Raw genomic sequence first — 24,507 nt, forward strand, 5'->3', positions numbered from 1 at the left:
TCCCTAGACTCAACGTAAATGATATTCATCTGCCCTTCTCCACTACTGTTAAGAATCTGGGTGTGATACTCAACCAACATCTCACCTGGGCAGAGCAAGTAAACTCTGTATCTAGAAGAGCTTTCGGTGCATTGCATTCACTCTATCGGCTCAAAAACTTCCTCCCTGAACGCATAAAAATTAAACTGGTCCAGTCTCTTGTATTTCCCATTGTTGACTATTGCGACATAGCTTTCTTGGATGTCAATCACGAGCAAGCTAAACGACTGCAGCGAATTCAAAATGCCTGCATTCGTTTCGTTTTCGATCTAAAATATTCAGACCATTTGACATCGTACCTTGCGAAGGTCGAGTGGCTTAAATTAAGCGATAAACGTAATTTCCATAAGTTAATTTTACTGTACAAAATCCTCCAAATAAAAGACCCGCAATATCTCTATAACCGATTTCAACATCTTTCCGACTTTCACAGCCACAACACCAGATCGCGCGAAAGGTCTCTGCTGTCCATTCCACTCCACAAATCCAACTTTTATGCAAATTCTTTTACTGTTACCTCAGCAGGCCTTTGGAACAAGTTGCCACCTGAAATTCATGTCTCTTCCTCAATTGTGACGTTCAAAAAATTGTTAAAGTTACACATATTATACAATGAAAATTAAATGTTTGATTTCCCTAATAATATGGCGGGTGCAGAGAATGATAGAAGGACGTAAGGCACTAAAATGAATTAGAGTAATAGTTAAGATGAATTATCGTCAAAGTATACCGTTTTGGACTGTGTTTTAAGTATGTGAAGTATTGGACTGTGCTTAAGTAAGTGTTGTGTTAAGTATTTGCTTGTACGTGTGTAAGGGCAAAAATATGTATGTGTGAGTGTGAGTGTGTGTGTCCGTATCTATAGGTTAGATTACCTTTCTTATATGTAATTAATCCTTGTATTTTTTTTATTTCTCTGTAATTTTTTATATTTTTTTCTTCCTTTTTTTTTTTTTTTTTTTTCTCAATATGTTAATTATTTTCATATTCATTTTTTTTTTGTAAACATGGTCAAGTGGAAGAAAAGGCTCCACAGCCTTAACTTCGCCATGTAAAAGAAGACGAAATAAATAAATAAATAAAATAAATTTTATCAAGTTTACTTTAGGTTGCCACCCCTTTCTAAATTCATTTACACCTTTATATAAATCTCTGATATTTTTATTTTTGCTGTTTGTTTCAATTTCGTTAATTTTGCTTTTCAAGTAATCTCTTTTTTTACTTCTAAACGTGCGGTTAACTTCTCGCTTTATTCTATTATAATTGCTTAGATTTGTATCATCCGAGTTATTTAACCACCTAAGTCTAGCCTGATTTCTTATTTCTATTAGATTATGACATTCATTATCAAACCATGGCTTACTTTTTCTTGGTTTATTGTATCCTATACTTTCTTTAGCTGCTGATTCTATTGCATTACGTATGTGCTCCCAATTCTTATTTACGTCTGTTTCATTTATATTTTCATCATCATTTAAATCCTGCAAAACATCAAATCTATTTGACAGTTTAATTTGGTAATCTTTCTTAATTCTTTCATCAGTAAACTTTCCTGTATCAAATTTTAGAACTTTTAGATTTTGTTGCTTATGATTTATCACTGAGAGTCTTTCTCTTAATTTAGCAATTACTAAATAATGGTCACTTGCACAATCAGCACCTCTATGTGTACGAACGTCAATTATACTAGTATGCCTTCTCTTATCAATGAGAATATGATCTATCTGATTATGAGTTTTACCATCTGGAGAAGACCAGGTATATTTATGGATATCTTTATGTTTAAAAGTGGTACTTTTCACAATTAAATTCTTTGAGGTTGCAAAATAATCAATCTTATACCATTATCATTACTTAATTCATGAAGACTTTCTTTACCAATTGTGGGTTTAAATGTCTCTTCTTTGCCAATCTGTGCATTACAGTCACCTAGCAGAATTTTCATATCATACTGAGAAAATTTATCAAAGACCTGTTCTAACTCTGTATAAAAATCATCTTTAGTATTATCATCTTTATCTTCCGTTGGTGCATGTATGTTTATTAAAATAATTTTACACCACCTACCCTGTAAAACTGCATATGATATCCTATCATTAATAAATTCTACTGTTTCAAGAGCCGAGATAATTCTATTATTTATGAAAAAGCCTGTTCCAAAATTATGATTTTCAGTACCACCATAGAAAAAAGTATAATTTTTAGTTTTACAATTCCCTTCTCCTGGCCACCTAACTTCCTGAACAGCTACTACATCTAATTTATACTTAACTATCTCATTAACTGTACACTGAAATGCCCCAGGCCGGTAAAGGCTCAGAACATTCCAGGTGCCTAATTTAATATCCTTATTCCTAACGTAGATCTTATCCTTAGTCCAGGGACCTCCCAAAGTAGTCCCCACCCGGAGATCCGAACGGGGGACTATTTTACCTCCGGAATATTTTACCTTGGGAACATCCATGGCCTTATATTTCTGTTTCTTGACATGTCTTTTTACAGTGCAGAGTTGTCAGCTCTACGCCTAACCCCCAATATGAATGGAGGAACTACTACACAAGACAAACACAAACATATTAGACAGCACAATTACTACACAAGACGAACACAAACACATTCGACAGCATAACTACTACACAAGACACACACAAACACATCACAACTATAACACAATATAAACACACACACACCACAACTACTACACAATATAAACACACACACCCACACACACACACACAAATTCCATTCCATTGCCAGTGACCTTAACACTAAACACCTCCAAAAACTCTCCAATCTCCGCCGTCAAGCTTTTCAGACTGGCTGCATCCTCCCCCTCCCACTGCTGCCCAACTTCAGTCCCACACCAACATGCCCACTATTTCCCGACCCCTCCCACACCACCACAAACACCCCCCTGAAAACCAAAACTGCACTCCCACACATCGCACCTTGGGAAACAACCAGTCCACGGACAAACCCACCCCTACCAGATCTATGACCACCAATGACCCTAACCCACTCAAAACTTATAGTTTAATAATCATCCATTAGGGGCAAAGGAGAAGAGTCAGTGGTACCAAATGTTCCATGTGTTTTCCACCAAGGAATTAACCCAAACACCTTTCTTTATAGCTACTGCTGGCTGATAGAGATGTTTGTGACATGTCTCAAAATTTATCAGCAAATATATTTGATCTCACAAATGGTACCTTCTAGGTGATATTTATGTGTGTGTGTTGGTTGTAAGATTACGAAGTTCGATTTAATACCTGTCAAAAAATTAAAAAATTGCAAGAAATTTCTACAGTGAGTAGAATAGGTGGATAGTTTCAATGGCTCTCTCAAATAATTACAAAAAACAAAAAAAGAACATATAGTATGTTGCTGGGGGTTACACGATTAGTTAATTTGACTGGATTATGAAACTGGGCAAAAGAAAAACCTAAATTTCACATAGGCAAAAGTAATGTTTCGAAATACATCTTAAAGCCCGTAGAACCATATAATAGGATTATGCGATCTAAAGCTTTCGATATCAATTTACAGGAAAATAAAATGTTTACAAAACTTTGAAGAAGATATCTCGTGTACCGAACCCGGAAAGGTTTAAAAATCAACAATGATTCGCACATTTCACATATTTATTTTCAGTAGTAATACCAATACAACATATTGCACTTTTGGCTGATTTATCCAAGACGTACGCCTACATATTGATTTATTTTATACTAACTGTGTAAAAATAATTTAAATTATGGAACACGAACTGCACCAGATTTTCTTGTAGCAGCTGTCATGTTACGTACTCTACTGTACAGTCTTTACAACTCCTCAGTCTTTACACAGAATTATATTCACAAATTTTAAAATCAAAATGTCATTTATATACCACTTTTGATCCAATTTTTCACAGAAATTTTATTTTATTTACTGCTTTTGAACCTGAAATTGACTCTTTTTGTACCAAAATTTTGCTTTTTTATTTATCAAAAATATGTGCCTCTATCGATTATACACAGGATCTTTTTTAGAGTACGAAATTCACACACACACATAAATGATGATGATTCTGCAGGGGTAACAAGTCATACTAATTATAATGTACGTTTAAGTTGTGGCTGAACAATCTAATTCAGTTCTGGAGTTTGCATACTTATTATTTAAAATGCAGCATATAATATTTAATCCTTCCACTGCGAGGTACATTGGAAAAACCCATGACACAAAGATTGATTTGCTTTATTTTACTTCAGTTTTTGTGCCACTCTGGCTAATTTGCGAAGATGGGGATGAGTGATGAGATTAAATTGATGAATGGACACTCACAAACATCCATGTCTGAGCCAGGATTCGAACCCGAGACCCCTAGCATCGTAGCACAATGTGCTAACCACTCCGCCACGGGGGCCAGCTCATGACAAAAGAGAGAAACTGAAATTAATGACTGGTGATTTTCCACAAATTTATAAATCAGCAAACTTGTAAGATATGCAACATGCCTGTACAATGTACAGAGCGCTGCGGTGGTCCAATCAGTAGGTCATCCGACAGCCACAAAGGAGATCTGGGTTCAACTCCCACAGTATGTTGTTTCAGGTGGGAGTTTACCATGCAATGTCCCTACATGGACCAGCGCTGGGGGTGTCACTCAGCCTCTAATGAACATGTACCTGGTACTGATCACCTTCACAAATTGCCAAGAATGTGTGGAGACATACATCCACTGTGCCCTCATATGGCTTCAAGGTATGTTGCAATGTACAATGTGTAGCTTACAATGATTAAAGTACATGGCAAATTGTGTTATAATATTTATCTTCTTTCAAAAATTGTAATTTTAGTTCAATATTGCACTAATTTAACCAAAAAATATTAATATTTTGGAGCAAACTGCAGTCTTTTTCTGTTGTTTACAGACTGAATGTAATATTTACACTGTAAGGGAGACTTCACATCAAAGCGACAATTGACTCAGGTGTTTCACACTGAAATGACAAGTTACAGTGGTCACATCAGTCAATAAGAAAGCATTCACCATGCATACGTTAACAGACTGAAGCAACACGATGCACACCATTCAGAAAGCAGCCCAGTCTGAGTGACGCACAAACAACAAGTGCAACGTTTCATCTGGTTTCGGTTCCATTTATTTCCGAAGGTTGGTTTTCAAGAGACATTGTAGCACTTAGGTCTGAAAACCATTTCACATTTCAAAATCCTGTTACTTCCAACCATCAACAAAACCTAAGAAAAATCTCAATGCTTCCTTAAGGACATGAAGAACAGTTTCAATGTGCAACCACACTAAGGTTCAGAGCAGCACCTCCCTCGCTGACCTTTCCCTGTGATGAGCTGGAAAAAGAGGTCTGTGCACTGGATGGTTGTAGGTGAGAAAGAAAACTTAGCAGTGCACTTGTGAAATATTATTTTACTTGTTCTGTCAGGAATTCTGAACTTTCAATGGCATTGAAAAATACACGAATGAAAGAGGACACGTAGAAGATTTCAGTTGTCATAGGAAAGTCGAAACTACCTTTTCATTATCTGTAACTTGAAGTAGTTGTGTTTTTCTTTTTTTTGCTCCAAAGGAATGCATAGGATTCTGTAAATTCTTGTTTATCATATTTTTGAAACATCATGTCTTGCTTGATAATCAACTGAAAAAAAAAACACTTTCACTTGCAACACGGGGAGAAATTCACACTCTCTTATATAGTCAGAGTTTTTGTAAGTAGCAGTGCCCATTCCGACGATAGTGAAATAAATGTACACCTGGTGAAAAATTGTCACTTCACCTTAAGGACAAGAAGTGCAGTTTCCTTATGGACCACAAAGAGACAAACAACAGGAACATCTGTGTGCCCTGGTGTTGTCAGAATTTTATGTGGACACTTAAAGAAGTATTACTTTCTTATTTACTCTAGGAAGATGTTACTTAATAGAACTGCACAAAGCATGTAAACAGAAAGGAACTGAAAATAAATAGCATCGGACCAGAAATATAAAAAACATGGTTTTGAATATAGTGGGGGAGCATGTAGTTTCCCGTGGGATTTTTGTGGTACAATAATGGGAGTTTTTCTGAAAGGTATTGGCACAGGGAAAACGAATATGGATGTTGCCAGTCCCAAAAAGTGTGCAGGGGGGTGGGAGGGAGGATTCAAAATGGCCGACAACTCGTTTCACCGACACAGCAATATCTTCATCATTTATGCGACTACAACAAATTTTCAAAGCTTTAAATACTACTTGATGCAGTTTCTACGATTATTAGGAAAAATGTGAATTGTGTAAAAACTAGCGGTAACGCTACATATTTATTTTAAAAAAGCTTTAACAAGCTCATGTTATGCATAATTAAATACAAAAAAAAAAACTTTCTTTTTCAGATGGATCTCAGTGAACCAGAAACGAGGCTAAAAATGGAAATCAACTATGCACTGTGTATAATATGTCAACAGAAATTAACCGAAGGACTAATCACAAACCCCACCACACATGAAAAGGTTTTACAAAGTGTGCAAGAGAATGCTGAATACGAAAACGTGAAGTATGTATCATCTAATATTCGTCTATGTGGAATGACTGCTGCCATGCTGGCAGACAACAGGGCATCATGGCACCGAAGTTGTTATCAAGATGTCACTCACAAGGGAAAATTGGAGCGTATGAAAAAGCGCTACGAAAGCTAAAACCAGCAAACACCAACTGTGACGGAAAGCAGCACACCAAGACTAACACGTTCGCATTGCATTCCATTCAACAAAGATGAATTCTTCTTCTGTAATGGTGGTCAGACACGTTCAAATTCCCTCAGGTAACTGTCGGTTGATCATGCTCAAACAAGCCTGAGTGATGCTATTGCCAAAAGTGGAAATGAAGCCCTCCAGATAAAGCTCAATACAGCAATCAACCCTGAAGATGGTAACGCTATCGACATTAGATACAATTTGCCGTGCTGGGCAAATAATGTGACACATGTACTACGATGTCCTGATATCAGTGCACCCAATATCTCTACAGCCCCTGAAGCTGCATCAGAGATTGAATTCATCTATATGATTCAAGGTGTTTAAAGACTGGTTCCTTGAGTAAGGTTGATGTGCAAACCACTTATGAAAACATTCGTGTTATGAATAATGTCGCTTATCCATCTATAACAAGGAAAAAAAATTAAGAAATTGCTGCAGAAAAATGTTACAGATATTGAATTTCACCGTCCATCACAAAGAAATCAACCCGAAATGTTAGTATGAAGCATGCACGAGATATTGCTATGACATCACAGAATGATGATGAAGCTTTGGACTTGACTATGAGGAGTTTGTATGATGCTGCTAGTTATCTTCGTAAGTCTATAATGAACACTAAGAAGTGGGAATTCACAGGATCATTAGAAGCAACAGAAGAACATGTGCCACGAGAAGTGTATTCTTTTTTCAGATGGCTTATTTGTCGTACTGTTGGACATATGTCTTTAGAACATAAGCAATCAAGTGTTAACAAGGCTGTCATGAGCATATCAAAAACTGCAATATCCATGACATATAATGAGAGACAAGTGAAATGTACAACAACTACAAATATTCAGTCTACACGTGTAATGCCCCAGCAAGTAGCTGTAGGATATCAGTTCACCAATCTGTAAGGAACAAGAAGGTCATTGAGCTTTTACATGGCTATGGTCTGTCAATTGGATACGATCGACTTCGACGATGTGAAACACAAATAGCTGAGACGATAATAGATGATATCAGAAATAACCAGGGAGTGTATGTGCCGGCAGATATCATCAAGGACAGATATATTTTCTTCGCAGTGGACAACGTGGATTTCATGGAGGATATACTAGATATGAAGAATACCATACATGCAACTGCACTTGCCATTTATCAACAGAATGAATCAGATGATAATTCACCAGCTATACACTTGGTCAAATCATCAAACAATAGAGCCCTAACAGAAATTCCAGACAGCGTGACATAATTGAAATAATGCAGTATTTCAACAAAACCAACCCCAAAATCTCCAACATATACTAATTTTTCATCAATGAAAGACAATCTACGTGTTAAGGAAATAAAGTCATGGCTCATAGCAAAGATATTACATGCTGCAACAGAAGATATTGCTGGTGAAGAAGACATTAATAGTGTCAGTCGTATTTTGTAAGCTTTTACAAACTTGGGATTCGATGCAACACCATCTAATGGTATTTTTGATGCGTTAGAACGTTTTGTTTGTAAACTTTACATGCCAAACTCTGCAAAATCGGATGTTGGAGCTGTCCAGTTTACCTTGTTTGAAAAGAAAATTGCCGAATCAGAGAAAATGCCACCAACACAGTCAGCTCTTCGCTATGCTATATTGAGAGCACATTATCAAGCCATGGTATGGCGAAATGATGTTGCAAATCTGAAGATTCCACAGCCAGATGCTGGTTATGGGTGGGAAAGACCTACCCCAGATGACCACGATGCAACCCGCCCCACAGGCCATTCTGGAGCTAGTGAAATGTTCATGCAAAAAGAGTAGATGTTCAACACTTGTATGTAAATGCAGACGTCATGCCTTTCCATGCACTGACATGTGTGAATGTGTGGACCTGACAATGATGTAAATAACGGTTTTAACCGGAATGGGGATAATAGTTCATATGAAGACAGTGAAACTGATTAATAAGTGTAATTATTATTTTACATTATTTTTATTTGGATGACCTCCTGTTTTCAAACGCTTTGTAGTAATGATCTTCTGAAACAGATTATTATAATATTCGATTCATATCATTGCGTTTTCGGTAACAAACAAATACATCAATATGATGATGCCATGGAGTTTTTCTGTCCTTGTATCTAAAATTTATGATGATGGCGTAATTAAATAAAATGAAATAATGAAAGTTACACAATGAATATTTTGTTTCATTCCAAAATATTTTTTATACTCTGTAACAGAAAGTAACCCTTCAACGGAAACCAGAAGAGCTATATTAAGCAATCCGTAAGAGGCTAACAGGTTCATTTATATTATTCGCAATATTTTAGTAATTGTATAAACTGCATCAAGAAGTATTTAAAGCTTTGAAAATCTGTTGTAGTCGTATAAATGATGAAGATATTGCTGTTTCGGTGAAACAAGTTGTCGGCCATTTTGAATCCCCCCTCCCACCCCCCTGCACAATTTTTGGGACTGGCAACATCCATATTCGTTTTCCTCGTGTCAATACCTTTCAGAAAAACTAACTCCCATTATTGTACCACAAAAATCCCACGGAAGGCAAATATATTACCATTTGCCTCCCCACTAATAGTGAAAGTGCTCAGTTAAAGAGGGAATGTTTTCATTGTCCAGGAGTCTTAAACATATTTGTTGCTTTTAATAGCCAGTAAGCTAGCTTAAAAATCAACATATAAACAGCTGCTTGCAACTGCCACATGAGAAATACGAGGTGTGGCTAGAAAAAAACCGGACTGTTGCTACAAAATCTTTTATTGGTTATTTTGTACAATATGAACATTATCCCCTTCAAAGTACTCCCCTGCACTATCAATACACCGCTCCATACGAATCTTCCATTGCTGGAGACAGTACTGGAAATCATTTTCCGAAACCATGTTCATGACCTCCGTTGCTTTTGTTTTCACACATTCTACGGTCTTAAATCTGGTTCCTTTCAGTTCTGATTTGACCTTTGGGAATAAAAAAAAGTCGCACGGAGCGAGAACCAGCAAATAGGGTGGATGTTCTAACACTGCGATCCCATACTTGGCCAATAAAGCCTTGACTGACAATGCCGTGTGGGCAGAAACATTGTCCTGATGAAGAATCCATGACTTGCTTTTCCACAAATCAGGTCTTTGTCGTCTTACTCGCCCACGAAGTATCTTCAGTATCGAAATGAAATATTGTTGGTTGACAGTTTGACCTTCGGGTACACAATTCGAATCAATTCACCGACATTTGCAATGTTAGATTCAGTTTTTGACGTGCAAGACCGTCCAGGATGCTTGTCGTTCGCAATCACTTCTCATCCCCCTCTAAACCTTTGAAACCACTCAAATACTTGAGTGCATGATAAACACACATCTCCGTACACTTCCTTCGACAAACCATAAGTTTCTGTGGCGGATTTTCCGAGTTTGATAAGAAACTTCAGATTGATACGCTGTTCCACTTTCACTCTTAATTTCTTTTCTGACGGAGCACAGATGTACGGTTCACTTCGTCCACAAACTACAGAAGAACTGAGCGCTGTGCACCCTGGGCAATCACACAGCTGGTAGGCAAGATATCACGTTATACTCCCATGTACCGCTTATCCTAGACGTGCTTGCCGTTTGTCGACAGCAACATCAATACGGTTTTTTTCTAGCCACACCTCGTACATACTCTAGAATACACTGATGGCCTTTTCTTTAGTATTCAAACCTTTAAACATCTCTTGTCATATTTCTTCATTAATTTAACAAAATGAATATAGTATACATTTCTTACCCTTTTCTTGTCCTCTTTATCAGCTTGCCAAGCCCACCAAAAGACACAAAAATACAACAACAGAAGTACTGACACCATGCATACAATCAAAGGGTTGTGGTGCACTTGAAGGAAAAGATATATATCTTGCATAGGATCAACTTTATTTCGAGCCACACACACTGAACAAGAGAAGAGGGATAAATGCTTGCAGTGGCAATGAAGTTCTGTAGGAGTTGTAGCGGATACCTGAAAAAGTGGGAGAAAAAAATATCAATGATGCAATATAAATACTACTGTAGTATATGTAAAATGCTACTTGTTAGAGAGGAACATTGGGCAAATAATATTTTCAACCAATACAAATGCATATAATCTCACAAATTACCATCAATACTGATTTTTGACCATTTTATCAATATACAGTTTCACGTTTCTCGGTGGGCCGAACTTATAATGGTGGGAATGTAAAATCCGAGGAAAATTTTGTGATACTTGGGTATGTTGGGACTATCAAGATAATGTATAATGTGCAAAAATGTACAATCTGGGTTCCACTATAAATTGTTTGGAATATTCATAAATGTTAGGAATGAGACGATTAGATGGTACTCATCAGTACTCACCGTTACAGGCACATCAATGTATCAGTTTATCTGTAATGGCTATATAGGCAGATCAGTGTATACATTTATTGGTAAAATTACTGATGATTTTACCAATCTGCTATATTTATAATTAACCTGTAATTTAGTGCAAAACTATGCAATTTTGTTGTTTGTTTGTTTTAAATCAACTTTTATTCACAGATAGGCTAATTGGGACTGGACTTACACTTTAAAGTAGTAAACAACCATGTGCCTGCAATGAACATCCAACCCAGAATCCCTCGATTACAAGGTGACAACATTACCACTACACCACTGGCAAAGCCCTAAAATGTTGTTACAAAAACACATATAACTCATGGTATTGCAAGTTGTTGTTTTTTTCAAAGGGAAAATTCATTGCAGTCACCTAGTTATATGCATTAATTAATAATGTTAATTAACCATTAATTTTCTTCAAGGGACATTTGGAATTTTATGTAGGATCAGTAGAATATTGGATATCAGTATCAGCAAATTTAAAAATGATAATTTCTCAATATCAGCAAAAAACTCATATCAGTCCATCCCTAATAAAAGTTAGCAAATGTCCCATTGGAATTATTGGGTTGATGCATAAGTTCGTAGCATTTGTGTTTGGTATGGCAACACTGCGGTGTTAGGAGTTTGTTTATCGTTTAATGTTCATCAATTGGAGTGGCATTGTTGTGCTTGTGAATACATATTGAATTTTACAGATTTGAAGAACAATAAGTTCTATGGGCTAAAGAACAATAAGTGTCCAGTGGGGGGGGGGGGGGACATTTCCAACATATTCTTCTGTCCGAGTTTAACGTAGGGTCAAAGCCAGCGGAGGTGTCTAGAAACATTTGCCCCTTGTACAGGGAGAATGTCAACAGGCAAGAAAATGGTTTTGCATTTTTGACTAAGCATTTCTCCATGTTCAGGAAGACCATCTAGCTTTAATGAAGACAGTTTAAACGCTTTAATCCACGAGGATCCACATCAGTCAACTCGAGAATTAGCAAATATGATGAACTGTGACCATTGAACCATTGTGCGGCATTTGCATACCATGGGTAAGGTTCAGGATACCGCATGCTTTAAATGAAAACAACCAAATCAGCCAGGAAGACAGCATCAAGTGCTGCGACATGATAATGCACACCCACACTCTGCTAACATGACAAAAGCTGCTGTCCAGGAGCTTGGTTGGGTAGTTATTGCACATCCTCTTTAATCCCCCCATCCTTGTGCCCATCAGATTGCTACCTTTTCAGCTCTCAATCCATCAATCTCCTTTGGTGATGAAAATGCTCTTCAAACTTGGCTTGACGATGCTTTTAACCCTGAATCAGCTGATTTCTTCAGGCATTGAATTGAAAAATTGCCCCAGCATTGGTAGACAGTCATAGACAATAAAAGAAAATATATTACTGATTAATTTGTCTTTTGTTCATCTCAAATTAGTATCAGATAAAAATAATTTTGCCACAGTGAAAAAAATGCAACAAACTTATGCATCAACCCAATACATCATACCAATCCTCAAGAATTTTATTTTACTTTAAACTATTCATAAGTTCACACACGAGATAAAGAGACTATTGAAATTAGGGATGGGACATATTAATCTGTACTCTATCAGTATATAGGCTTATTGGTGTATCGGTTTATCAGTAAAATTACCGATTATTTTACCGATCCAATATATCTATATAAATACCTTACAATTGAGTGCAAAATTCTGCCATTTTGTTGTAATGTGTATGGATAATCTCCATGCCCTACGTTTTTTTTAAAAAGTAAATGTCTGAATATGCAACTTCTTTTGCACTGCAGTCACCTAGAAACACATTTATAAAGGTCAATGAACCATCCAGGTTGGAAATTTGGAATTTTATATCAGATCAGTAGAATATCGGTTATCGGTAAATTTTTTATTGGTACTTTATCGGTATTGGTCAAAATATCATATCAGCCCACCTCTAATTAAAATAGTTATTATATAATCACAAACTCATTAATTTCACCAAAAAGAAAAAAAAAAGTGTACAAAGAATGTAAATTGTAAAGTTTATAAAATTTCCAGGATATTTGGATTCCGCAAGATGTACACACTCCATAAAGAAAAAAAAAGGTCAAAATCTATCATTGGTATCTTCCAATGCCATCAGGATTGGCACAGTTCCTTTTGATAGGCTATGAGGAATGGACCTACAGTTACAAGTAGGATCTGAACCACTGTGCAATTGTGCCTCCACCAGGGAACGAACCCAGGTCCCTTGAATTACAAGAAGACAACAATTGTAAACAACAAGTAAAGCTCTGGGTAAGATGAGGAGGGGGAAGGTGAGAGAAGAGAATTTAAAATCCAGACACATAATTACCTTGCAGTTTTCATTACCCCACTGTCCAAATGTGTCATTCCAAGTCAAGCATCTTACACTGTAAACATCAAAGGAATACTCTATCTGAAATATAGATGAAATAAAATTTCTGTAAGATTATTGTGTGTGTGTTTGACTATGTAACAAATACACATATTTCATATCACTGGTTGTCAATACAGAAGCAGAATCCTCACATTTTATATACGAGGCTTATTTTTTAAATAAGTTCCATTTTGCAATAAAGTTGAAGTAAGTAAATATTGTTAAAAAAAACATTTTTTTTTCTGAATTTACATACACTTCTCTATTTTTCTACATAATTTCCTTGCCGGTTTAAACATTTATCGTAACGAACTATGAGTTTTTGGATACCCTCCTCATAGAACTCTGCCGTCTGTGATGATAGCCAGTTACTCACGGTACTTTTCACTTCTTCATCAGTGTCTAAACGCTTGCCACCCAGGAAGGTCCTCAGATGGTGGAAGAGGTGGTAGTCGCTAGGTGCAAGGTCTGGATTGTATGATGTATGATCGAATATCTCCCAGCCAAAAGATTTGATCAGATCTTGAGTTTGAGCCGCAGCATGTGCCCTTGCATTGTCATGAATCAGTACGACACCGGCTGACAGCATTCCATTCCACGCTGTTTGTTCTGGATTGCTCGACGAAGTTCTCTTAGGGTCTCAGTAGGAAGCTGAGGTAATTGTTGTTCCTTGAGGCAAAAAGTCCACTAACAAAACACCCTGCCTGTCCCAAAACACAGTTGCTATGATCTTACACTTTTAAAGTGTGTTTTGCTTTCACTTTGACCGGCGATGATATGTTGACCATCCACCATACAGTCCAGACCTTGCACCTAGCGACTACCACCTCTTCCGCCATCTGAAGACCTTCCTGGGCAGCAAGCGTTTAGACACTGATGAAGAAGTGAAAACGACCGTGAGTAACTGGCTATCATCACAGGCGGCAGAGTTCTATGAGGAGGGTATCCAAAAACTCATAGTTCATTATGATAAATGTTTAAACCGGCAAGGAAATTATGTAGAAAAATAGAGAAGTGTATGTAAATTCAGAAAATAAATGCTTTTTTTAAAACAACATTTACTTACTTCATTTTTATTGCAAAACGGACCTTACTTAAAAAATAACCCTTGTATTTTAATATGCATTTTTCCAAAATATGATTTGCCTGTTTATTCTCTCCAGAAGATACCACAAGTCTTTGAATTTTTGAGAAATTAGAACTCAGGTTTCAGAGTAAACTTGTGTAAGTGAATATTTAAAAAACTAGAAACACAAAGGAATATGCAAAAACTGGAGAATAATTATTATACTTTGCTGTATTGAGAGTAGGACAATTTGTAGAAAAAAAATTAAATTGGCATTCCACTGTATGTTCAGTATATTTACAAAAACTTCTAGCAATAATATTTAGTAAGACAGGACAGATTAATCAATATTACAGTACACATTAAAAAAAAAAAACTAAATTTTCAAATGGTGCAAAATAAAGTACTGCATGGGTCCATTTTTACTCGCTTATTCTCGTTCAAGTCTCCCACCCTCGAGCGTGCTATGCCATGGCCATCTTTATTCCAAGGGAGGCCGGAGTCTCTAGTTTGGCAACCCTGCAAAATGTTACATCAGCCGGCCGATGTTACTCAGAAGAAACATTAAAGAATGAACATACATACTTAGAAAAGTAATTATTTTCTGAAACCTATTCATCCCATAATCACTTCATTCGCTTAAATTGTATTCACTAGTATACTCAATGTTTTATTTCATAAGTACAGTAAAGCAGCATGTTTTAAGTTGTTAAAAAATATAGATTGGATTTTCTGAGCTGCATACCAGCATTTCACAGAGCTTTACGTAGGCTACTTTTCACATGTGGTGAATCGTCAAATATAATAAATATCCAATATTGATGTCATTTAGATTTTTAATTATCATATACAAAATAAATCAGCAACGTTGAAGAGCTATAACCATGACGTAGAGGCGGACTAATTTAAAATATGTTTACGCAAAAAGCAAATTCCACGCTGAAAAACGTTGTGTGAATGAGACACCACACCCTAAGCTTCAAAGTTACTCATATTTAATACAAGGTGAAACTACAACACTCACACAAAAAGCAATACACACTCAAACAAACCTCTAAGAGCATAAAACTTAACAGGTCTAACCTAACAAAAACAGTAGAATACAAAATCAGTCATACCTTAACTGCAACATATCTCCGCAAGAGAAAAACAACGGAAATGTAAAATCTTCTAATTTCTTAACCATGCAAAATTATCCACTTTCTCGCATAGACACCAACACACTGTTATTTTAGCCTTGTACATATATATGAACTAAGAATAAAGATTGACACAGAAGAGTTGAGGGTAGTGGAGAGCTTCAAATATCTAGGAAGCATAATTGAGAGAAGTGGAAGAATAGATGAGGTAAACAGAAGAGGACAAATGGGTGGTGAACTCTATCAAAGTGTTCGAAGATTAATATGGATCAGGGATGTACCTATGAAATGCAAGAAGGTAATATATACCGTATTTACGCTTGTATAGTGCGCGTGCTTGTATAATCCGCACACTAGTTTTTGATGGGTAAAAGTTACAAAAAATTATATCTCATATATAATGCGCAGTACAATTTAGTTTCAAGAAATGGTTTCCTTAGTTGTAGGTCGTAAAGCTGTTGCTATGCCGATCAAAAGCTAGTGACATCATACCTATGCAATGAGTCACCTGTTCCTATGTGGACCAAGAGGAGAATATCCTCTTGTGTAAACAATAAGTCTCCAACCCATGCCACCTCCCCCTTCTCCCTCCACTGTGTTTAGCATCCCAAAGCTTTCACTCTTTAACCACCTTATTTAATCTGTAATAGTAGAAAGCAAGATCAAAAATACATTATGGATTTGCAGTGCTCAGGAAGTTATTTTCTATTTTCTCACCCAACAAATACAGCTGATACGCATCCCATGTGACATAAGGTGCATGCTCGAACTCTGCCAGAGTTGCACTGCTTTTCTTGGTGTCACAGAACATTACATTACAAAGTGAAAAATAGTGTGAAATGGCCTTCAAACTTTTATACGTGGTTTTGCTCATTCCTTCTTTACTTTTTCTAAAACAACTTCAAAATATATACTTCTTCAGTGACTAATGTAACATTTATATGAGGCACATGCAGGACCTTCAATCTAGCAGTTAGCAGCACAAGATTTCTTCCATTAAGGAATTTGCACACTCCATATATATAATATTGTTTGGCCAGTAATACATTTTAATCTTTTCTTTTTTTTCCTTATGTTCCTTCGTTTTGTGAACTTATTTCAACCGCATTTCACATTAGTGTCATTACCTTGAATGGAATACTGATGCCTAGAGGCATGCAAATTTCGTTTTTGACAAAAACACAAAATATGAAATAACATGCTGTAATGTTCATTTTTTATGATTCTGAAAGGTGTGAGGCGCACTTTTCTACCCTGTTTTGTCACGAAATAATGCGAAATGAACTACAAAATGCGAAATATACTCTTAAACACGATATTTACCGTTTATATACCGACGCGACACTTTCTGAAGTCTGAAGTATCCTGTGAGTTATGCAATTCACGGAAAATTTATTAATTCTGCTGTAAATATTTGAGAAGCAAAAATCGACCGCTTTACACAGGAATAAACTTAATACTCTGGTAACTACATAAATGTGCTATTAAAAGGAGTAAGTTTATTTTGTGTATTAACTGCAGTTTTTATATCAAATTTAGGATTATATTCACAATTTTAAAACCAAAATGTCATTTTATATAGCACTTTTGATGTGATTATTCACCGCTATAACACCGAAATTTTATTTTATTTACCGCTTTTGAACCCAAAATCGACTCTGTTTTTGTACCGAAACTTTGCTTTTTATTTACCAAAAATATGTGCCTCTACTGATGCCATATTCAGAAACTGCAGGATTTAAGCTTTACAACGATATATAACATGATAGGGTTCCGTAAACAGGAAAAATCAATGCAAGTGTCCCAAAATCATGGAATGACCCTGTACGGTTTCATGTTGGCCGTCTGAATTATTCCGTGCATAATATGCACCACAGTTTTTGGGAGCAAAATTTTGGAAAAAAAAACAAGGAGTGGGAATAAGGCTAAGGAGTGGGAATAAGGCCAAGGGGGAGGCCAAGATGTTGGTGGAAAGAGCAGATAGCGCAGAGTGTTAGGAGAAGAGGACAAGATTGGAACACCATGGAAAGAGAGGAGTGGTGGAAGACCAGTCAAAAATTGAGAGGCTTGACTTCTATGCCTACCCAGCCAGAGGCAGGAATCTGCGAAGGATGATGATAATGATGATGTTGACATATATATGAACACAAACCAAACATTTGTACATAAGCACATCGTAATTCAATGCATTGTCTGTTGACCAAAATCTTGGCAAATTATGTCATGGACTACTAAAAGGAAGACATACAGAAATATGCACACACAATTTATTTTACACTGACTGTAATAACTCGCCCATGGTGGTTTACATTATCCACAACTACTTTATACGCCTTACTATTAGTACTTTAAAGCCAGTGTGTTAGATCTTTCATCATTTAAATATTTAGATTCGAACGTCATTCCGTAATGCTACCAAAGAAAACAAGGGCAAACTACACATTATAGGAAAGTTCCATGCTGTATGTAAAGTTAGCCTTGCGTTTTCTGCTAATTTCCAGTTATTTAATGGAAAATTTATTGGGTTGTCCCATAAGTCCTGGCGTTTTTTTTTAAGTGAAAATTTTGCATGAAAAATAAAATGTGTTGGCAATGCGTTTTATGTTATTCGATAGAGAATTATGTGCTCTACAAAATAGTGTGTAGTTTTTTTATGCTGATATACTTTTTGTTCTTTTCAGTTCATTAAAATGGAGTGTCAAGTCGACAAAAAAAGAGCATTTTCGACACCTTCTGCTGTTTGCGTTTAATCGAAGTGCCAAAGCCACAGAAGCTGCTCGAGAGATTTGTGAAGTGTATGGCGAAGAAGCGATGCCTCTTAGGATGGCTCAAAATTGGTTTAAGCGATTCAAAGATGGCAATTTCGAACTCAAAGACATGCATCACACCGGACGCTCCATTCAGTTCGATGAGGAGCGACTGAATCAGCTTATTCACAAAGATCCATTCCAAACGACGAGGGAATTGGCAGAGATAATGGAATGCTCCCACAATACCATAGAGCGTCACCTTCACTCGATGGGAAAGGTTCAAAAGTTGGGCGCATGGGTTCCGCGCATGCTTTGAACGACAACAACAAAAATCAATGAGCCACTATCTCCGCCTGTTTGCTTGCCCGTCACTGGTCAACTCATGGACACAAGCAGCGATTCCTCTCAGAATTGTTACTGGCGAGGCATCGCTTCTTCGCCATACACTTCACAAATCTCTCGAGCAGCTTCTGTGGCTTTGGCACCTTGATTAAACGCAAAAAGCAGAAGGGTCGAAAATGCTTTTCTTTTTGTCGACTTGACCCTCCATTTTAATGACCTGAAAAGAACAAAAGGTATATCAGCATAAAAAAACTAAACACACTATTTTGTAGAGCACATAATTCTCTATCGAATAACATAAAATGCATTGCCAACACATTTTATTTTTCACGCAAAATTTTCACTAAAAAAAAACGCCAGGACTTATGGGCCAACCAATATGACTCTATTGTTCCTGTATGTTATCCACTTACCTCATAATATCAATGTTCTGTTCAGATTTTGCAAAACAAAAAGATTTTATGCAGATTCCCATGTTTCTTTAAAAGTCACCATCAATTTTGCTATTCACACCCATGGTTTGTAGCTTGATTATTAAGCCTGCGAAACAACATTGCCAAATTTCAGGATTCCAGCATCCCTCAATAAAGATGGCCATGGCTATGTTCGAGCATTTACAATGGAATATCATTTTAATGTGATGATAATCCTAGAAACACATATGTAAAATATCCGGTCTGGCAGTTTCAGCCCACAATCATCCATTTCATTTCATATATCACTGAATTTGGTAAAATAGACTAAGCTGCATTTTCACATGGAGATAATGACTATGTTTGCTTAAGTTTCAATTTCACTGTGTCTTCACTTCATGGTTCATATTTAAGAGCCCACTATCACAGACAAATTACAGTCATACATGTACTAGTGGGCTTCGAGCGTATACTGCTCTTTTTGCCTGTTCGAGCGTTATTCGCTCGAGCAAAGAAAGTGTCAATTCCATATCCCAGGGGTTCTCAAACGTTTTTCTTTCACGGCATCCTTAGTGTTTCAAGAAATGTCCGTGGTGCCCAAGTAAGAATGTAGGCCTATCTAACACTTGCAATGCTCAGTTAGTGTGGTTAGGTTGCTTGCCTTAAGTTAAAAAATAAACAAATATTTCAAATTTAGAAACATTTTGTGTGTAAAAAGTACTAGATAAGCACATATTTGGAACAATCATATCATTTCACTGAAAATATTGGAAGATTTCGCAGCATCCCTGTAAGCCAGCCATGGTGTCCTTTGGGAACCAGTGCCGTACGCTATCTAGCATCGTCTGTGCAAACTATTTGGCACTCAAGTGAAATCCTTTCACTGCAGCACTCTAGTGCAAAATAAATAGAAACTTTGAATTATGCATAATTTACAGGATAATTACACTCTGCAAAAGTGTCATGTGACCAACATGCCAGGAAAATATTCATAATTCACGATATGTGCGACTTACTCACTTTATATATATTAATTCGTATTTTCAATAAATTAATTCCTTTTTCCTGACGAATGATATGATTTGACGAGGCTATGGCATATTTCGGATAGCCGAGGAGGAGATAAACCTGAAGAAGGGAACAGTTGTTCCCGAAACGTCGTTGCACAAAATAGATACTCATTTCACGTAAGTAACAAAGTTTTGTATTTTTAATTTATTGAAAATACGAATTAATATGCCAGGAAAATATTGGATAGTATCGGCACACAAAATCAATCGATACTTTCTGATACCGATATATCAACATCGGTATCAGCTCATTCCTAGTTCCACTGTATTTGTGCATGAAGAGAAAGAACATAATTGCGTCAATTACAGAAAATCAAATAAATATTTTTCTTTACTTCAGAGGAGGCAGAAATAGAACAGTGGATAGGAGGAGCATGATAAAATGAAATGATTTGACCAAGATGAGCACTGAGGGTACAAGGTAAATAAAGGAAGAAACAGAAAAATGAGGTCAAGACAGAATGGTATCTGTAACGAAGGACTTCTTCCATTTCCTTTCCCCTGTCTTTCCATCTTCTACCATCTGGTAAACCAAAATGCACAAAGAGATAACAATGCCAAATGAATCAATCTACTAAAAAATCAGTAATTACAATCTCATACCTCTCTGTTCATATACTCCTTCATAGTTTCATTGTGAGGTAATATTCCTATGTAAAAGAACTTCCAATATGGTGTAGAGACTGCATCTGCTAGTATCATGTTCTGGTATTCAGTCTTACTCTTCTGGGGTATGGTGATTGCTTCTCCGTTTACCCAGAAATCACTAATTTCAGGTCGAGCATCACTGGCATGAACCTACAGGAACACGATGAATGCTGAGAGAAATTGTTCACAGTTAACATATTGTTGCACCAGTGACAAAACCACAAATGTGCTAATCTTAATATTGAGATAACGCAGTTTAATATTCAAGGTCCCAGAAAAGAACAGGTTTTATATTTGGATAAATGTTGCCATTGGTCAATTATGTACCTACTTATGACTATATACCATGCATCCAATTCCTTGCAAGGCTGAGAGATCGGGAGAAGTGTGGTGGGCTGCACTATCGGAGGTGTCGACATTTTCGACCAGTAACGTCCCGCTTAAGTTTTGCTTCGCTCGGAATCGTTTGGAGGTTTCGAATGTGCAACACTGTATCAAGATTATATTGCAGACTAAACCGTTAAAAGTTAATGGTTCTCGTGAGCATTGTTTGCAATCGGAGAGCTCCAAGCTTGAGTTGTTCTTTCCTTCGCAGGTGCCCTGGACAGAGATGTGAATGGAGTGAGGAACAGACCTTAAATCAAGAGCGTGTTAATTTTGTATGTGTGAAAGAGTTTGTATTTTGGTAACTTGCCATGCTAATTTTTTGTGTAATTGCAGTATGTGTGTTGTGTGTAAGTGAGGAGATTGAAATGCCAGCCGCAAAGTTCACGTTAGAACAAAGAATTTTTATCTATGACACTTACATGAAAACAGACTCGTGTCGAGATGTGTGTAGGCACTTTGCACAGAAATTCCCTGGCGTAGAGAGACGGTTAGACATCTTGCCCTTACATTACAAGAAACTGGATCGTTAAATTTTAGAACCCCTAAGCAAAAACGACTGATTGCGTGTGAATCAAAAGTTCATCAAACGATGCCAGGAATGTGTGAATGTAGGTGGACATCACTTTGAACAACTCTTATAACACAGGTTAGTGCTTGTTTTGCATTATTAATATAAATATCTGCATGCTAAAGAAATGTCCGTACAAATAAACGGGACATTACTGGTCGAAAATGTCTGCATCTCTGCTAGCGCTGCCTGCCACACTTCTCCAGATCTCTCGGCCTCGCTTATTAGGTCATATAAGTTAGCATACAAATCTATCAACAAAAACTGGTGAGAAACTGTACTAGATGAAAAGTCAAAATTTGAACTTTCGAGGTTTTGGCATTGGTGCAATGATATAAATAATTTGATACTAAATACACAATGTCTTGTGTTGAACAATGCATTTTTTTTATTTGTGTTTATTATTCACAAACACAAACAACAAATTCTATTACAAATAACAAAACATTTATTATTGGCATAGTAAGACGTGTACTGGTAATGCTGTTGCCTTGAAATCAAGAGATCCCAGGTTCGATTCCTGGTGGAGGCACAAAAAGGTTAGACTCCCACTTTAAAACTGTAGGCTAGTCCCGATCGGCATATCTGTGCACAAAGTGGACTTAACAAGCCAGAAGAAGCCAGTAAGTGAAACTATGTCTTGCGAAGAGATACATACAGGATGGTTGATGGTGATTTTTGTTTGTAAAATATTTGTGGTCAGTTTTAGAATGTGCTGTTTATGTTTGTGAGCTCTCACATGGCAGAATGTTTAGCGTCTAGTGTTTGGTGCCAGTGGTACAAGATTAGATCTTGAATGGGAACTTCAAAATTTCAGTTTTGAGGCAATATGATCAAGATAATTGGGTAGCTGCTTGAAAGCAGTACTAGCAGTGAACTCCCACAAAACATCCGTAAAAGGACTTAGTGTGCCGATGACACATTGCCCAATGATAAGACCCTGAAAAAGCCTTGATCCTCAAAGGAACGTTGCACCATGGAGTTTACAGTTGTATGAGGAAGAGAAACACCGTGACAAACTTGTGAACTAAAGTGAAGTCATTTGTTTTCGTCTCTCATTTCACCTTCATTCATGTGTTGCCACATTCATTGCACTCAAATGTAGTAAGGAATGAGATATTGCCCCAGGTTTTGCACAGAATTGTAACAAACGTGTACTTTATTTGCTTATACATATATTTACAGAGGTGAGCAGCCTAAATCTGACTCAATGTTGCCACCTCACATTCATCTGTATAGAAATTAGCAATAATTCTAATTACGCACCTACACTACAAAAGTTGTATAGAGAGAGTCACTGTTTTTCAGCATATCTGTATTCACCAGTTGTTAAAAATTCGTTAACATTCTTACCCTCCTTTCGGATTTTCCTAACAAAACTTTCTGATTTTTGCCCTCCACCTGCTGCATGCTTTGTAGCTTGATCCATAAGATATTTATTACTTTCGTCTTTTGCTTTGTTCTCAGAAAAAATTAAGATTGTTAACCTCGTACCTCTCTCTTCTTCCATTCAGCTCAGGCCATAAGGAAGCATGCTCCACTTTGCCCCTCCCCTCCACGTGGGAGTACGGTGCACAGGAGTTGCAGGTCTGCGCAGGCTTTTTTGCTTGTGGTTCCACTATACTTCTCTACGTTTTGCTGTGTTCAGTTTTCCACTTCACAATGGTACAAACACTTAACACTGGATAAAGGTGAAGGCAATGAGCATTTGAGAATGTAGCATATTTTGGCAACACATGGGAAGGGTTACAATACAAGCAGCTGATTGTATCACACCCTCTCCGTCGCACATGTAGATTTGAAAAGTTACTACATTACCAGAATTTTTCTTTGCTCGGTACAGCAGTACAGTTTGTATTTTCTGCTTCTGTAGACCACTTTTAACAATGAAGATGAACAATGATGAGCAACTTCTAGAGTTAGGTGTCAAAAACACTTCTTATCTATTATTATATCTTTATTTGAACCTCTTGCTTTCTCTTATCCTTTACAAACATGTTAAGATTTATAGAAACATAACAAACCTGTGAAATATAGTGCAACTATTTCTTCCCCTTACCATAAGTTTCACATCATCTGGTAACTGGTTGAAATTAATCAACAATCGAGAACCTACTGGTACTTCAACTCTGTGTGTGGTCAATGAGCTTTCAGTTAAGTTCTCAAAAGGCTCAACCCTCAGAGTTCCATGTATGGTACTTCCACTTTTTTGATCTACTTTGAAACGTAGATTAATTGAATTGATGCCTGTGTTTGCCTCGCTCCTTGATGGGGTTTCTCCGATCAAATTTACCATCACAACAGGTGCATTTATGTATTGGTAATCTTCGTTCCACCACATTGGATTACTTTTCACTAACGATACCTGAAAGTTAAAACAGAGTTAAAGGAGCATGGTAGAACAGCATACATCATTATAAAACTACAAGGACCAAGCCGATGCATCAGCCAATTGTATCATTGGTACCAAAAAGTATCGGTGAGAATTTACTGATACCAAAAAATGAAGCACAATAATTTTTTTTGGGGGGGGGTTTAATTATCCTGGAAATTATGCAAAATT

General features: G+C 36.8%; 1 protein-coding gene across 1 annotated transcript in view; it reads right to left on the bottom strand.

Moving 5' to 3' along the window:
• Positions 1 to 24,507, bottom strand: part of LOC145992472 (polycystin-1-like protein 2) — an 84,823-nt gene that overhangs the window by 42,933 nt on the left and 17,383 nt on the right. The window contains exons 8-11 of the mRNA XM_083128855.1: positions 24,004 to 24,309; positions 20,945 to 21,139; positions 13,517 to 13,600; positions 10,540 to 10,767 (exon numbers count right to left, since the gene is read on the bottom strand). Coding sequence (XP_082984981.1) covers positions 10,540 to 10,767; positions 13,517 to 13,600; positions 20,945 to 21,139; positions 24,004 to 24,309 — 813 coding nt within the window. The remainder of the gene's footprint in view (positions 1 to 10,539; positions 10,768 to 13,516; positions 13,601 to 20,944; positions 21,140 to 24,003; positions 24,310 to 24,507) is intronic.

The sequence above is a fragment of the Lepisma saccharinum genome, chromosome 9, assembly GCF_977018435.1.
Source record: "Lepisma saccharinum chromosome 9, izLepSacc3.1, whole genome shotgun sequence".
Lineage (NCBI taxonomy): Eukaryota > Metazoa > Arthropoda > Insecta > Zygentoma > Lepismatidae > Lepisma > Lepisma saccharinum.